The following is a 17,355-nucleotide window of genomic DNA, read 5'->3' as shown; positions in this document are numbered from 1 at the left end:
AAGTTTCTTAAAAATCTGCTCCAAAGACATGAGGATGCTTGACAATTTCATTTAAATGCACTGAAATGCATTTCTAGTTCTCTAAATTCAACGTGTGGGTTCAAACCAGAAAACTGTGTATCAAAGTGATGTTAAATTTCCCTACCAAAAGCAGAATTTTTGTAACTTCTTCCTATGTATATGGGTAGGCCTCCAAAAAATATTATTAAAACAATTCTGAGTACAAGTCAGACTTACGCATTTTTGCTTCAAATTAAAAAAAGTCCCCTACCTATTCTATTTGTAACATTAGTAAGTATCTATTCCCATCCTGAGAAACAGCTCTCATTCCCCTGCAGCTCAGCACACAGAGAGCATGGGACCAGAGTAGGAAGTTTGGGCCCCCACTAGGCTACTGCTTGGTGTTCAGTTGACCTAGGGGAGGGAAGACTACCTGTGTGTCCTATAATCCTGTTTTCCTCTCCGTCAAGAGTCATATGTAAAGGGCATTAGTGCTCACAGTAAGTACACAACAGTTAGCTAGTTAGCAGCTTTACACAGTCATTCTGCATTGAAAAAACTCCCTAACAACCATAACCCCCTCAAACAAAATCCTGACTTGTGTCTGCATGGGTTCTCTTTGATTTAGTGAATCTATATTCATGTTGATTAAAATTCATTTTGTTTTTTTCTACTTATTTAATTAACCAAGGCCATTTAAGGTTCTAATTCCCTTCTCTGTTTTTTGTTTTTTTTTTTGTATTTAAAGTGTTTATTACCTTTGTTTTCATGATGTGTTTAACATAGAAGAAACAAATACAAGAAGCCTGTAATTAAGAATATATGTGGGAGGTGGGGGGTGTAGCTCAGTGCTAGAGCACACACCTGGCATGCTCAGGGTCCTGGGTTCAATTGCCAGCACCCCTGTTAAGGGAAAAGATAAAAAATAAGAAAAAAAAAAACAAAAAACACACCCTGCCCAAAAAGAACATATGTGACAATTTTATATGTAATCTAATTCCCTTCTTTCAGGTGCTGCTGATCACTGTCTGGGTTCTCAGCACCAATGAACTGACTGCCTTAGTGAACATTCAAGATTCTGACTCTCCTCCCAGGGGTTTAGATTCCAATTCAGGATATGTTTTTACAGAGAAGTTCTTTCCATCTGAAAGGTCACACAGAGAGTTTTATTAAGCCCAACTGCAAGAAGAAAAATGTTTTAAAATCTCATAAATTTGAGAAAAAGCTAGAAAGATAATATTTTACTGACTAGTCAAAGAAAGATCTTAAATATACTATAAAAACATGTAGGAAAGTTAGAGTAGGGTCAGTTAGTCCTCAATCTTTTCTTGCTAAAAAGAATGGCAAAACAGTTAGCCACTTGCATTTACTTGCAGAGGCACCTAAGTAACACAGGTATCAGGGCTACAGTTAATTGTGACCTTGAAGCTCTCTGAGTCATTCAGAAAAGAAACCACTTTCAGAGTGCAAACACTATGTACATATAAAAATGGCTTCTGGGGCAAGACATCATCATGTGAATGTCCCTGAGAGAAGGGACCAGAACTAGTGAGTGGCAGGAAAATGATGTGCAGACTCAGGAAAAAGCAGCCTATACATCTGGGATTTTCTTCCAAACTGCAGACTGGGATAGTTGTACTTTCTTTAGGGAACTTTGAAAAGTGAATCACTGCTCTATCTCTTGCTAGAGGAAGAACTGCAGTGACCTCTCCATAGGCCTTTGTTCCTGCCAAAGTTCAATCAGTAGCCATCGTCACTGAATATACTTGTAGCCTTGGAACTGAGGCAGCAAGGGAAAGGGAGAAAGCAGCTGTGGAGGAAGGCAGAGTGAGGGCTGCAGTCTGGTCGCTTTCTCCCACTCCAGTGGTGAGAAGCAACTAGCTGCTTTCATTTAACACCTTTTCAGCCCCAACTGGCATCAAGGGACACTTTACATATAACACTAAAAAAGCTGGTTGTGAAACAACTTAAGACATTTGATAAGCCCCTACTGACTTTATAACAGCTCTCTCCAAATAATTTTTACAATTTCTCCCAAGCAACACTATGCTGTACACTAGAAATTGACACACTGTAACTGGCTATACTTCAATTTAAAAATTTTTTTCTCCCAATTTTAAAGAGTATGTCTATGAGGGAAACTGTTCTGCAGAACTTATTTTTCTTACATATTTTAACTATTTAAATTTTCTTTTTCACAATAGGGACAATATAAATAAAGAGAAGAAATATTAAATAAATAAAATCTGGTATTAAGAACTTTCTATGACAACAGAACACGTAAACTAGGAAAGCAGGTGACTTTCATTTAATGAAGGTTAGATAAGAGGCAGAAAGCTACCCACAACATGGGATTTCTCAGCCTCGGGCACTGCAGACATTTTGGATCAAATACTTCTTTATAGTGGAGCTGCTGAGAACCACTGTTATAGTGAAATGGACTAGATAGCCTTGAATCTGCTCAAGCCCAGTGATCTAACAGAATAAAGGGATTTTATCAACTTTAAATATTATTCTAGTTCTAAGATTCCATAAGCCTTTGAGTCTGTGAATAGAAATAATAATCAGCAAAGGGTGAAGTGAAAGAAATATTCGGAGATCACTAGGCTGATTTCAGATAATAATAACAACAGATAATGTTTATTTGTGTTTACTATGTATCAGATCATCTTCTAGGCATTTTACATGAGTATTAATATTGGAATAACTCATTCGTTCAACAATTTATTTAACAGACTAGTTGCTGAACTAAAGATTGACTTAGAGCTTGTAGCAGAAAAACAAAATAAAAATATAAAGTTCCTGGCCTCAATCTAGTTTGGTTGAAAGAAAATGCGTCATATTTTCAGTTGAGTGACCTCAACACAAGGCAGTATATGATTCAATGTCTCACGAGTGGTAGAGATAATAAAGCCTTATGTGGTCAGGCTGGGCAAAACTGATTAGGAAAGGATTCATGAAAAAAGCAGATAGATCTTATGCTGAGACTCAGAAAATGGTAAAAATTTCAGCAGAAGGAAAATGTGGGATATAATATGAGCTGTAGGAAGCAATGTGAGCAAAAACATAAGGTAGGAATATATAAAAGTTTCTAAGGGATGAGAAAATACATCATCTTAGCTGAAACATGGCTACATAGTAAGATAATGATAGAAAGTAAAGGTGGAAAAATAGGTTAGGACCAAAATAGGCATAAGGTTCAGCATGCCAGGTTTAGAAAAGATGACAAGGAGGTTCTGCTTCCAGAAATGTCATGGCAGATCCTACTGGGTGAACCCTTCCATATAATAATAACTGTAAACCTTTTTATAGCTCTTTTTTGTGGGGGGGATTAGGTTTATTTATTTGTTTGTTTTTAGAGGAGGTCTGGGGATTGAATCCAGTACTATAAACTCTTAATAAATTATAAAGGCAACAGAAGAACCATAGCAGGTAGAAACTAAATGGGAGTTGACACTTGAGAGAAAAAAATGGCATTGGGTGAGTTTGCTATTTTTGTAGCTTCTCACGCAAGTGGAGGCATCAGTTGGTATTACTCAGTAATGGATAAAAGTCAAATAGATATGGTCAGTCTCATGGGCTTGAAAACTAGAAAACAGAGTTTGGTGCAACTACAGCAGTTAGAAAGTAAGGGGGAGATCTCAGAAAAGAGAGAGATACATAGGCATACATGTTTTTTTCTAGGTAAAAAAAACTGGGCCCAAAGCTCTGGCTGAACGTTCTGTGAGACAGACTCCAAGCAGTCCAATTAAGGATGCAGAACTGAACAGAGATTTCAGCTGCTGTCTACCACAGAGGAGAAAGAGTTTGAAGTTTGAGTTTAGTCAAGTTAAGTGCATGGTAAAACAAATAAAAATTAATCTTTAGAAAAATATATAGAAACTCTTTAGAAAAATATAACAGAATCCAGAGTCTCTACAATGGATCATTCAAACTGCTCAGAACAAAATCCAAAATTACTAGACCATGAAGAAATAGGAAAACATGATCCATATGCAAGAGATAAGATAATCAATCTAACTGACCCTGAGACAGTCCAGATGTTAGAATTAATAGGCGAGGATTTAAAGCAGCTATTCTAACTATATTCAAGGACATAAAAGAAAATAAGCTTCTAATGAATTAAAAAATAGGAAATACCAGCAGAGGAATAAAATATCAAAAATGGAAAATCTAGATCAAAAAATATAAAACTCACTGGATTTGCAAATTGTAGTTCTAATCTCAAGATGAGAGAGAAAAAAGATTGAAAAAAATGAACAGAACTTCAGTGATTTGGGGAACATTATCAAAAGATCTAACATGTAATTTTGATCCCAGAAGGAGAGGAGAGAGAATAGGGTAGAAAAATATGTGAAGAAATAATGGCCCCAATTTTTCCAAATGTGATAAAAAGACTAAACTCATAGACTTAAAAAGAGCAAGAAAAGTGATAAAGGAAAAAGGGAACAAAAAAACTCCCAGAAAACAAATAGTAAAATAGTAAACTTTATATCTTTTATATGAATAATTACATTAAATGTAACTAGACTAAAAAATCCAATAAAAAGGCAGAAATTGTCAGACTGGATAAAAAAAGCCAAGACCTAACTGTATGCTATCTACAAGCAATACGCTTTAAGTATAAACACACAGATATTTTGAAAGTTAAAGTGTAGAAAAAGATGTATCACATGAATGGAAAGTATAAGGCTGGAGTGGCTACAATAATGTCAGACAGACATCACAACCAGAGATAAAGAACAACATTTCATAATGGTATAAGAGTTCATTCATAGAATGACTAACAACCATAAATGTATATGTGACTAGTAACAGGTTCCAAATACATAAAGCAAAAATTACCAGAAATGAAGAAATAGAAAATCTACAATCATAGTCGATTTTAACATCCTTCTATCAAGGAGACAAAAAAATTAGTAAGGATATAAAGTGTATGAATAACACTATCAACTATCTTAACCTAATTTACATTTATATAATACTATATCCAACAACATAATACATATCCTTTTTAAAAAATGGTAATACCTAAACATTTCTAATCTCATTAAGATCATAAGGGCATTAAGACAGATAAAAATAATTCATGTACCTTCTTCTAGAAAGTGAAGCATCAGAAATTATACACATAATTAACAAGAATGTTACTACTGTATTACATACCTAACTCCTGATTGTCACATGGTAATGGAGAACACTGAAAGTTAATTCATAATTCAAGAACCTCATTCTCTTGTTTCAACTCTTTCCCTACAAAATCTATTCCCTGAGTAGGAAACATGACTTGTTTGCCTGTCCTGTCTTGAATTTCCCTGATAACACTGAGTCCTATCACATATTACAGGTTTATGTTATCTGAATAGGCAACAATCATGGAATTTGAGGAGTTGGTTGTTCCCAAATTAAGAGCTTGAGACATCCAAGGGTGTAAAAAAGTAGTAAAGGAGAGTTCAAAAATGACCAACATTTCAAAGAGCCTAACAGAAATGATACATTTTTCTGCAGCAAGGGTATACAGTTGAATCTTAACCCTGTCACACACTAACTGTCTAATTTTGGTGAAATTACCCACACTGTACTTCTGGTTTTGGTTGGTCAAATGGGGATAATAATATATATCTTGGAATTGGGTACATATTAAATAAGATAACATAGGTATCGCATCTAGCAAGGGCCCTATCAGATGGCAGGCACTCAACAAAGCTAAATTTAATTACAGTAAGCCAAAATACAATTCTAATTATTTTTGTTGTTGTTGAACACAAGCTCTAAGTGGCCCTATAAATTAAAAAAAAAAAGACCAGCAAGTTAATAATTTAATTAAATAGTTTATTTTTTAGGCATAATATTTCAAAACCAGTGGCTACAAGGGGAAAAAGAGTTATAAAGCTATCCTTAGCTTGAGGAAGCTGAAAACCTTATTATACAACTAACATCAGGCATTCTCTTTCAATGATCTCTTATAACATCTTATTGGAATTTTTTTTTTCTCATTAGCTCTCCCATTTTCCCAAACATTTACTCAGTTGCTTTCTGATGTTCTCATATTTTATCTTACTCATTTGAATTCTAGCTGGGTCTTTTTGGTATTTCTGTACATTCTATTAACTTAAGTTGTAGGCCAGTGGAACTAGTCTACAGAAAACCCTGTTTAATAACAAAAGAGATCTACATTAATAATATGCAGTAATAGGAATTATTCCAGTGTCATAGATCACTGCTGGCAACTTTATTTCCCAAAACCAAGTCAGAGATATGTATATGTTCCAGGATGTAGATTCCAGCTGCCACTCCATCTTAACAAGGCATTACCTTCCTTTTGGCTGTACCACTCATTGCCTGGCCAGGCACACTGCTGTCTCTAGGCCCTCCTGGGATGGTTTCTCACCTGGTAATAGGGCTGAGGCAGGAAGTACCTCATTTCCATCTGACCAGACAAAAAGAGTGAGGCTCTTCTTTAAGCCAGACAATGGCCTGAGTCACTCCTTTAACTTTCATAGTTAATACTTTAAAAAATGTTCATTACGGGCCAATGTTCTTCATATACATTACATGCAATCCTTATAACCCTATGAAGTATAGCTATCTGTACAGATGAGAAAACTAAGGCACAGAGTGACTACATAACTTGTTCATGGTAGTGTGTGACAGAGTTGAGGTCTCAATCAAGGCAGATCTGACTCAGTGTTCTCCTTAACCAGCTCACTATGTTGCCCCGTGCTATCTAAGCTACGAAGATTAAAGTCTCTTTTTCCAAAGAAGATGGGTGCTCTGAACACGGAGTACCCTTTGAGTGCATGTCAGCTCTGATAAAAAGAGCTTTGTCCCTGAAAGTTTGTTAACTGAGATATCATTTTATAGTGGAACATCTAACAGTTCCCTAGAGAATGAGACCACTTGTCAGTATCCACCATAACTTTTTCCAGAGATACTACTAAATAAGCTAATCTCTTCATTCAGAGCTTCCTAATATTTAGTATTATTTCATCTAACCAGCCTCATGAATAATCAGATCTAAACTCATTCTCAAAACTTTAAAAAGCAAATTATTTTTAAAAACAAATGATAAAAATACTTCTAGATAAAAATATTCTGGTGTTAACTTAAAATGACTTCTTATCTGAAAAACTGCTTTTAGATTGGGGAGTAGTCAAAACTTGTCCTTTTGTTTCACTGCCTGATTTTTTTAGTTCAGCTTCCCCTTCCTTCCTCCCTCAGGAAGAGTCTGTAGATGACCACCCACCACACACTTCTAATGCTTCAGGAAAAGCTAAAACGTCACCTCAAGCTTAGTCTCCACTGATGCTACTTCCACTAATTAAAAAATGTGCAGGCCCAAACTCTAAACTGGAAAGTAATGGAACATTTAAAAGTAGTCAAATTTTAACCACTTTTAAATCATCTCCCACTTCAAATCTCTCAAACATGTGAATGATGGACAATGGCATTCTTGCTACCAAAAGGTGGGCTCTGTGGTGAAGGACAGGAAATCCTGATCCTGTCTAACCACAGAAGAAAATCGGTGCTTTTGTTAGAGCAGGCAGGTAGCTAGATATGAATAGAGAAAGGGGGACACAGGCCAAATGGCAGAAAACCATACACCCTGTGAACAACGGGGAGTCCTTGGACAGATCAAGAAAAGCAGGAACCTCTGTACGGATAAGAAACCATATATTCTGGGTTGACAAGTGTCCTGGAGACAGATAAAGAAAGGTGAGACAAGACAGGAATCTCCACTATCTGAATGTAACCTTTAGCCCATTATGAACTCCATCCAAAAGTAACCTTTTGCTCATTATGACCTAATCTGACTTCCGGATCAAGACTAAGTAGGGACAAAAAAAATCCCTCTTTCCCGCTCCAGGAAGGTACGGCTGGGATGAAGATCAGGAAAGATGACTCCAAACCCCTCCCTGCCAATAAATATTTTGCCCACTCACTTTTTTTTTTTTTTTGAGTAAAAGTAGATTTATTTAGAGAGACATACACTCCACATACAGAGTGCAGGCTATCTCTGAAGGCAAAAGAAAGGCCGAGAGGTGCAGGGTTGGGTGTTTAGTTTAAAGTAAAAGTGGATACACACTCCATAGACAAGAGTGCAGGCCATCTTAGAAAGCAAGACAGAGAGAACGACAGCCCATTCATTGTCATACCCATATAACCAGCTTGCCAAGGAAACTCAAGGCAGGTATCCACCTGCGTCTGCCCACTCTTTTCTTGAGTGTGTACTATCTATCCCTTAATAAATCCTTGCTTTGCTTTCTTGATCTCCGTGTCTTGTTTCTGAATTTCTGAATTCTTTCTGCGACGAAACAAGAACCTGCTTGCTGACAACACTATCTGTATTTTAAAAAGTATGGCAAGAAGGAAATAAACTTGTATCTTGTTTAAGTCACTGCTATTTTGAGTTTTCTGTCACTTGTAGCCAATCCTAGTTCTCTCTAATGCATTTCTTCCCTACTACTGCATACTCTTTGTCACTTCCACTAGGCTGTGCATATGCATTTTGGGAATACAGGTGCTGATACTGTACTTTACAGTACCAAAATACTTAAGAACTGACCTAGATTTCAATGAGCTTATTATTATATAATTCAGGGTGGGTCACTCTTTTTTAATATTAGTTGGGGGTGGAATAAAATAGCAGATGCAGGCTCTCAATAAAAGAGGTCAGAGTAAAAGATGTTCTCAGTTACTGTTTTTCTCCCTGACTTTAGTAGTAGTGCTGGAAGTTAGTTCAGAGAATGAAAAAAGATTTTAAGAAAATAGGTAAACTGAATAGTATCTATTAGGCTGTGTTGCCGAATAGAATTTTTAAATTTATTTTTTGTTCATTTATTAATGGAGATACTGGAGATTGAACCCAAGACCTCATGCATGCTAAGAGCTATAGAATTTTTTTAAAAAGAAACCTTGAAGGCATGGATGAGATTTCTAACTACTTCATCAATCACATAGGTATAATTTATTAGAAGGAATGACTCTCTCTCCAGTCCTCTGGTTTCTATGAGGGCTTCTCCCTAAATACACTCCTGGCCTCCTGGCCACTTTTACTTTATTTGCTCTCCAGGAGATGAAGGACTTACCTGATTGATAAAATTTGGAAGAATGACGGGTTTTCTGGCTTGTCAATTCTCTTCTCCCCTCAGGGGCAAGTTAATCAGGGAGTACAATGAAGATGGACTATGTGCAAGCAGGCCCAGTGTTCCTCATTCAATTCCATTTACCTTTGACTCCTCACAATTACCTTAAATGAACCTTAGCTTAGATTCTTTCCCTTATTAATCTTTCTTTTTTTTTTTTTTAAGAAGGTCAGATATTAACTTTATTTTTAATGGCCCTTTTGAAACAGCAGTAACAACATGCAGTGCTTGCATTATGCTTTTTACCTTATTAATCTTGAATTAGTGGACCTTAACAGAAAAGTTCTGTGTCTTTGTTTTCAGATACAGGATTTTTTTTTTTTTTTTGCTTAACAGTAACCACAGTACACTCTTATGTTTCATTTGTCCATATGCCAGGAGTTGAGTTCTTTCTAATGTCTAAGTCGTATCTCACCAGTTAAAGCATCAACGGTTCTCTGGTGACCTGACAGAATTCATGACCCTCCCTACCTACTCAACCTTTACATAAGGTAGTAACTGGGGCCTTAAGACAAGTGCACCCTCATGATATTGGGGTGCTCATACTGCTTATGAAACTCTATCGTACAAGAGACATTATAATAATATCAAAGCATTCCTGCAAGGAAATTAGATGTTTATATTTCCCAAGAGGTAGGCTTGCTCGTATTTGCTCTTTAAATTATTTTTAAAAAAAGTTCTACTTTGCTCAGGGAATAGAAAATCTGGGAAGGAAGACGTAAACATCTGTAAAGACCTATTTGCTCAGGGTGTGAAACCAAATACTTTACACATTCTAGTTCATTTAAACTCTGTAGGAAGTGAAAAGCTATGACTGGGGTCACTCACTAAGCAGCACTTCCTGCATTTGAACCTAGACCTGGCTCTAAAGCCCACGCACGTTTCCCAATATTACATAGCCTTCTGCAAGCTCTGTTAACTACTAGGTCTCATGCAACAGTATTAGTGACTTAGATCTGTTTTGCAACCTAAGGACTCAACCCAGCCTTCGGCTAAAGTTGGAGATGTGTGTTTTAATTCAGCAGTCTTTGAAACTACCTGGCTGTCTGTGATAGGCTGCAAACACATTTAATAGCCTTTCCAGTTAAATGTGGAGTGAAGGTGAAGTCTGTATCTCTGCCCTCTGACTCAAGGCTACACATGACTTGCTTTGACTAAACTATGGCAGGAGCAACACTGAGACTTCTCAGCTTGAGCCTGAAGAAGCCTTGCAGCTTTTACTTTTGGATCCTTGGAAAGCTCTGCGTCCAGGTGAATTTAGACTGAGCCTGAGGTGGATAAGAGACCACATGGAGCTGAGATGAGTCATTCCTGCTGAGCCTTCCAAGCACAGAGTTGTCCTGGCTGCTGACCACAAATGCACGAATGAACCCAGGCAAAACCAGAAGAACCCCCTAGCAGAGCTCAGCCCAAATTGCTGACCCACAGAATTGTGACCAGAATGGTTGTTGTTAGCCATTAAGTATAGGAATAGTTTGCTATATAACAAAAGCTAACCCTCTCCAATGTAAATTTTGAGATTCCTTGCAGTTAAAAACAAACAGGGATAGGCTAAAAGGCCACTGAAGAGTTCGCTGATCATTGCTTATTCATACATTCTGCTATCTTCAAGCCCAGTGTGATTCAGCGTGAGTTCCCTGCACCCAAATAAGCTGGGTCTTCAAGCAACTCACAGTGACCTGGTCCAGCCTTTCCCTTTCATAGGCTCCATGTGGTAAGGACAATTTCTCACAACTCTCTGAATCTCCTCATAGTACCCAGCACAAAGCCTTCCTTATGTCATACATTCACAATAAAATTTCTGAATCAATAGAAGAGATTTTAATCCTTAGGAGAGCTAGAACCTTCCAACAGCTTTGAAGTGCAGTATAATGGTAGTCATGGTAGTAAAATTCAGCAACTTTTACAAGTGATGGAAGAAAGCCATGCATACTGCAACTCCAGGGCTTATGAGATTCAGTCCTTCAGGTTTAACTACGTGGTTTTTAAAAGCACTTTTAAGTCTTGGAAGACAGTTCAGGTCAAGTATAGAATCAGCAATTTAAATATGTACAAAAGGCTTTATGATCTGTACTTTTTGAGCATGACTAAGTTTTAGCAAAAAACAAACAAAAAAAACTGGAATCAAGCTTCACATCTAACTGGATGGTGCTTAATTATGAATTCCTGCTCTTGCTTAGTGCAAATTTAATTGGAACCATAATTCTGGAACACCATGTCAAAGCTTTCAAGAGACTGTCACCTCATGAACAAAATAGGCTTTATCTGTGAAAACTCAGAATTAACTTATTAAAATTGAACATTACGGCATTTTCTTTTCTATATCAAAATGTTTTTAATTAATATAAAATCAACATCAGTTTTTCACCCAAACAAGAGTTTCAAGTTTAAGAAAAGATACAGCTCTACTTTAAATGCAATTCAAGAGTGTTCCACCACAATAATTACCATCAGCTAAAAAAGACTGAGGCACAAAAAAGCAGTACCTTTCACAATGACTCTGCTTTAAAATTTTAGAGCTGAGCCAGAAACCTAAAGTTGCTAAGTTGCTGGCAAAAATTAAATAGTGTCTGGTAACTGAATTGAATAATGGTTACTCAAAAATGCTGTGCCATCATTAACTGAACACTGGCCATGTGCACCTGCAAACTCAGGTGGACAGAAAAGGCACAGATCATCTCTGGAAAAATCAGGGTGACCTACAAGCCGATGCTGAATATTTTTTACACTTGGGATCTGAGCCAATGAGAAAGATTAGTGGATCAAGGGCCCAAACATGGAGTATGACGTGAGGGCCACTGTGTAGTCTCTCAGGGGTTTGTAATTGCTATTCTCCATAGTAATCCCTTCACTGGGGCCTACTGCTTCCTAGACCTGGTCCTATGTCAATTCCTAGGTGATGCTAATTTCATTCATTCATTCAACCAAAATCTGCCGAGCACCTGTTCTGCTAAGTGCTATTTCCTGTGAGATAATTCAGTGATGCATTTTCCTGAAAAAAAGACGTAAAGGAGGAAGTAGGAAAAATAACAATTTAGGGGATTGCTTAATCCATGTAAGAAATAACAAGTATTTCTGAAACAAACATGCAGACATATTTAAGCTTCATTCAGAATGAATTAAGTGAAAAATAGAAGAAACCTCTCATTAGTACCTGTATCCCAATTCTTCACTAAGGTGGATCATATGAAGGATATAAGATTCCTTGCTTGTTCCGGTGAGGCCAGGTAACAGTAAGACAGTAGGTCTGCTGCTGGCATCCATATAACATTTACTGTTATCATTATCAAACCAGTCCAGTGAAATCTGTCCTCCATCTGCAGTTTTAATGAGTTCACTGAAAGCAATAATTCAACAGACATACTCATTAAGTGTTTCAAATCATGTCTTAATATTAGTTCTTAATTTATATATACATATGACATATATGACATTATTTGGTGATCTCAAAATAACTTTTTCCCATTCATGAACACACACAGCACTTTCTCTCATTACAAGAATATCATGGAATTAGTACCATAAAGTATTTCCAGCAACATCAGTAAAAGGTAGTATATAAAAATGAACTTCAGGTTTCCCGGCCATCTTGGCAGCTCTTGGTTGGGACTCGTCCCACACCTAAGTCAGGAAGATGGTGGCTGCACAGAAGACGAAAAAGTCGCTGGAGTCCATCAACTCTAGACTCCAACTTGTTATGAAAAGTGGAAAGTATGTGCTGGGGTACAAGCAGACTCTGAAAATGATCAGACAAGGCAAAGCAAAACTGGTCATCATCACTGACAACTGCCCGGCTTTAAGGAAGGAAATCTGAAATAGAATATTATGCCATGTTGGCCAAAACTGGTGTCCATCACCACAGTGGCAAAAATATTGAACTGGGCACAGTGTGTGGAAAATACTACAGAGCATGCACACTGGCTATCATTGATCCAGGTGATTCTGATATCATTAGGAGCATGCCTAATGATGACTGGTGATGCCAGACTGGTGAAAAGTAAATTGTGCACAATTTTTCTTTAATAAAATCGGGCAGAGCTTGTTTAAAAAAAAATGAACTTCAAAGTATTTCAAACATTTATCTTAATCATTTTCTCATTACTCTAAAATACCCAGCATATAACCCCTATTTGACTGAGATCACCCAAAAATTCAATAGGGAATTATCAATAAGTAAAATGCTGATCTGATCACCACTCTAGCTCTTTGACTCAGTAATGCAGTCTCCTCAGAGTATATTACAAAATTTGCTTCTTAAACATAGTGAAGGACTTCTCACATAGTATCTATGAACTTGAAGAATTTTTCCAAACAAATAGTGCAAGTTCCAGGCAACAAAAGAAACTCCAGAAGGACTAGATGACTCAGGAAAATTAATAATAGGCATCATTTAAATCTGGATCATATCTTTAACACCTCAAGGACATTATCTTCAAGAATCCATTTGCTCATCAATATGAAGTCCTTTTACGGGGGTCCACACAAAATCCAAAATAATTGGCTTCTTCTCACCCCCAGCTCAATGAATTGGTGCATATCTTCAAAGGATCTATGTCTTCAGGAACAGATGCATGACAAATTGGAAAAGAGTAACCCCCAAATAGCTCTCTCATCTTAGAAATAAACCATTTATATCAGAGCACCCCTACAAATGGTGAAAGTATTTTCCTGTACCTGAGTGTGTGTGGCGGACATACCTTCCATTTTCATTCCCCGTCTTTTCTACATACTTAATAAACCAGAGGTTCCATTAACCAAGAACTGGGAGCATGCAAAAAAACTATGATTTCGAAGAAATGACTGAAAATGTAAATTTACTTACTTCCTGTACTGCACCGGGGGCTTGGAAGTGATGAAAGGTCTCAGCAGTGTCTGTCCTCGACTCTCCCAGCACCAGACGGTCGGGTAGTACGTTTCTGTCACCACGGGGCAATGGTCCTGAAGGAAGCGGCTGAAACTCTCGCCCCCTGTCACTAACTGGGGCTTCTGTGGGAAAAGCGGTATTAGTGAAGGGTCCAGAACAGAGTGAAGTTTCTGCCAACCGTAAATCAGAAACAAGCGCAGACTCGACCCTCACGCGTGCGATTCCTCGGATTACAAAATCTTCTGGAAGCCTCACGCCAGAAATTCAAACACAACGAACTCAAGCGTGGGTTGTCGAACCCTCCAGGGAAAGGTGTAAGGGACAGAAGGGAATCATTCTCAAAAGTGCTAAAAGGAGCATTGTCGAGAAGGTTTGCCGGGTTAGCGAATGGTGGCAGAGTAGTGTCGCCCGCGCAGAGGTCAGCAGGGTCCTGTGTGCGCTCAAAGGGCGTCCATCAGATGTCGGGGGAAAGGACAACAACTCGGGAGCGGCATGCTCGCCCCCAGGACGGCCGCAGCCACTTGCGCCTGCCAGCGGTAGCCTCCAACTTCGCCTGTTATCGCTTCCGGCAAAGCTGCCCCGCGGCCCTGAGCCTGGCGCCCGTGCCATCCCCCCGGCTCACCTTGGCAATGCTGCTCAGGTAGTAGCAGGCGTAAGCGACGCTGAAGCCCAGGATCAGGGATAAGCCCACTCCAGAACCGAAGAAACCAACCCGGACTTGATGCTCCAGGTAGAGGGAGAGTTCCCGGGAGAGCATCCTCAGGTTCATGGCTAAGCGCTGCATGGCCCGGGGACCGAGCGCGCGGCTCCTGCGGCGGGAGACCGGCCAGTCGGCGAGCGAGTGAAAGCTGGCGCGGCGCCGCCGCGGACCCTCGACCAGCGCGTCTCCTGCCGGGTAGAGCTCGGCTTCCGCCCACGGGCGCGGCCCAGCGGCCCCGGGAGGCGTAGCCCGCCGGGCTAGACGCCGCCGGCTCCGCCCCGGCTTCCCCGGGGCCGCCCCCACCGCGAGCCACTCAAGAGCCTTCCAGAGGCGCGGTTCCCAGCCCCGCCACCGGAAGGGCGAACAGGGTCTCTCGGCCAGGTCGCAGTCGGCCTGAGTGAGCCCCCGGAATGGGGAGAAGCGGACGCCGACTTCGGAGAAGGAAATGGGCCTGGCAGCGCGCGTTCAGGTCCCGGGGTGGGCACCTGACCAGTGATCTTGAACGATCCTGCACGGCGGAGGGTCTCGGTTAATCCTTCCTGTAAATTGGCCGGTTTAGAGTGCCCGGGAAGTGTGCCTTGGAGTTAAAGATTTGGGGAGTTAATGCCAAAGATAGGAGAATGCACCACGTAGTATAATTAAGTAAGTAAATAAGTAAGTAACTAACTAATTAAAAAATCCTACATCCTCCAGGAAGCTATGTGGCCCCCAAAGACTATAGAAAGAGGAAGAATAGTCTATAAACAATCAACAGTGAGGGCATTCATACTTGACTTTAAATTTCTGAATTATGCATTAAATGAGAAGTGGTTCCCGAAAGTAAATGAGGAGATCAAGAATAGGAACTGAGATTCAAAAGATTTTAAAGCCTATTTGTGGTTCATTAATGCTTTGAATTTACAGACATGCGGAGACTCACAGCTACCTAATGTAGTCCTCCTGGGCTTATTTATGGCAACGTGACTGAAGGCAGGAGATACTCATAGGCATCTGAAAGGATTAGAAGATTCAGCAATTCGTTAATATGAGCTCGTCCCACCAAGAGGTAACCAGTGTGACAAGACTCAAGTAAGCAAAATGAAAATGGCAAGGGCCGTATAGACCGACAAATTTCACAGAATTGTAAATTAATGATATAAATTAATGATAGGGAAGTGCATTGGGTCAGAGTGAGCAATTTATCTTATTTGGCTTTGATTTGGATATTGCAATTTGATGGTTGCCAGTGCCCAGAGTAATTGTTATCTTCCCTGAGCCTGTTTTAAAAAAAAAAATGTGTAAAATAGTAATTTCTGCTTTATAGAATTAAGATGACTAAATGAAATACTGTATGTACCAGCCTCCCCCTGAATGTAAGTAATTTTCTTTCCCTCAGTGGCTCCTGTACTTGAGCATACCCAGAAATTCAAACGTACATGGCGGTTGCCACACTTGACAATTTATGTGCAACATTCTTTGCAATGCCTGTAACTGCCTTCTCCCCTGCCCACCAATAAATACACGTATATTTCATTTTGCTTAAGTTTGAAGTTAAAATATCATAAATAAGGTATTTCATAGGCATCACAGTATGTAGAAAGCATGTTGACTGGAGAGTAAACAACTCTGAACTCATCCACCAAAATTAGGTAAAACATTTACTCTTTCAGAGCCTCAATTCCTTATCTATAAAATAAGATGGTTGAAATGGAAAATGTCCAAGTTTCTTTCCTGTTAGAAGAACATTCGTAATCTTCCTTAAGATGAGAACTATTATGTCTAATTTAGATGAGGAAATGAAAGCTCAGACCCCAACACAACCCCAATGATCTTTTCCTCCAGATAATCCCTTTCGATAATTCCTTCCCCTTGAGTGCAGGTTATGACCTGTGAGTTACTTCTGTCTGACAGAATATGGTAAAAGTGATGGGATGTCACAACGCCTGTGATTACATTATATGACTCTAGCTAAGAACACTGGCGCTAAAAACTCTCCTGTCCACCCTGAGGAAGCCAACAGCCATATGAATTGCCCATGGAGAGGACCATATGGCAGGGAACCAGTGGTGGTCTCTAGGATTTGTGGGCAGCCTCTAGCTGACAACCAGCAGAAAGATGGGCTTCAAAGTCCTGTAAGGAACTGTAAGGAAGTGAATTATGCCAACACTCTGAATGAGCTTGGAAGCAGATTCTTCCCCAATTAAGCCTCCAGATGAACACACAGCCTGACCGACATCTTGACTGTAGCCATGTGAAACCCTGAGCAGAGGACCCAGCTAAGCTGTGCCTGGACCCCTGACCCACAGAAACTGTTGGATAATAAATACATGTTGTTTTAAGCTGCTAAGTTTGTATTAATTTGTTATGTAGCAATAAAAAACTAATAGAGAACATAAAAAGGTCCTAAAAGCATTAAAAGATTAATAAATATCAATGGCTCATTTTTACCTACCAAAGTATTTTCTGTAGGAATGTATAAAATAAGTTAAAGATTTCAGTTCTTTCAGTCAATATGCAAAATTAAGAAACCACTGAAAGATTTTTGTTTTTTTCTTTATACCTCTCTTTTTTAAACTGTCACAATGAATATGTACTTTTTAAACAGTAGAAAAGTTACATGTATATTTCAAAATACAAAGCTAATTGCAAAGGAGTAAATCACATGA

The 17,355-nt window shown here is 39.0% G+C and overlaps 1 protein-coding gene, 1 long non-coding RNA gene and 1 pseudogene across 2 annotated transcripts in view; 2 read left to right on the top strand and 1 right to left on the bottom strand.

Annotated features, from left to right (window-relative positions):
* ABHD3 (abhydrolase domain containing 3, phospholipase) overlaps positions 1 to 14,939 on the bottom strand; it is a 32,112-nt gene extending 17,173 nt beyond the window's left edge. Inside the window, exons 1-3 of the mRNA XM_010976802.3 lie at positions 14,633 to 14,939; positions 13,969 to 14,132; positions 12,301 to 12,483 (exon numbers count right to left, since the gene is read on the bottom strand). Of these exons, the coding sequence (XP_010975104.1) occupies positions 12,301 to 12,483; positions 13,969 to 14,132; positions 14,633 to 14,794 (509 nt within the window). The 5' untranslated portion in view covers positions 14,795 to 14,939. The remainder of the gene's footprint in view (positions 1 to 12,300; positions 12,484 to 13,968; positions 14,133 to 14,632) is intronic.
* Positions 12,720 to 13,126, top strand: LOC105086956 (large ribosomal subunit protein eL30-like; annotated as a pseudogene).
* Positions 14,940 to 15,051: 112 nt separating the features above from the next.
* On the top strand, positions 15,052 to 17,036 carry LOC116148790 (uncharacterized). The gene is made up of 2 exons (XR_004132364.2): positions 15,052 to 15,352; positions 15,614 to 17,036. It is a non-coding gene; the product is annotated as an uncharacterized LOC116148790 (long non-coding RNA).
* Positions 17,037 to 17,355: the final 319 nt, after the last annotated feature.

This window comes from Camelus dromedarius, chromosome 32 (genome assembly GCF_036321535.1).
Source record: "Camelus dromedarius isolate mCamDro1 chromosome 32, mCamDro1.pat, whole genome shotgun sequence".
Classification (NCBI taxonomy): Eukaryota; Metazoa; Chordata; class Mammalia; order Artiodactyla; family Camelidae; genus Camelus; species Camelus dromedarius.
The sequence above is the reverse complement of the archived record's forward strand: the minus strand, read 5'-3'. Positions and strand labels throughout refer to the sequence as shown.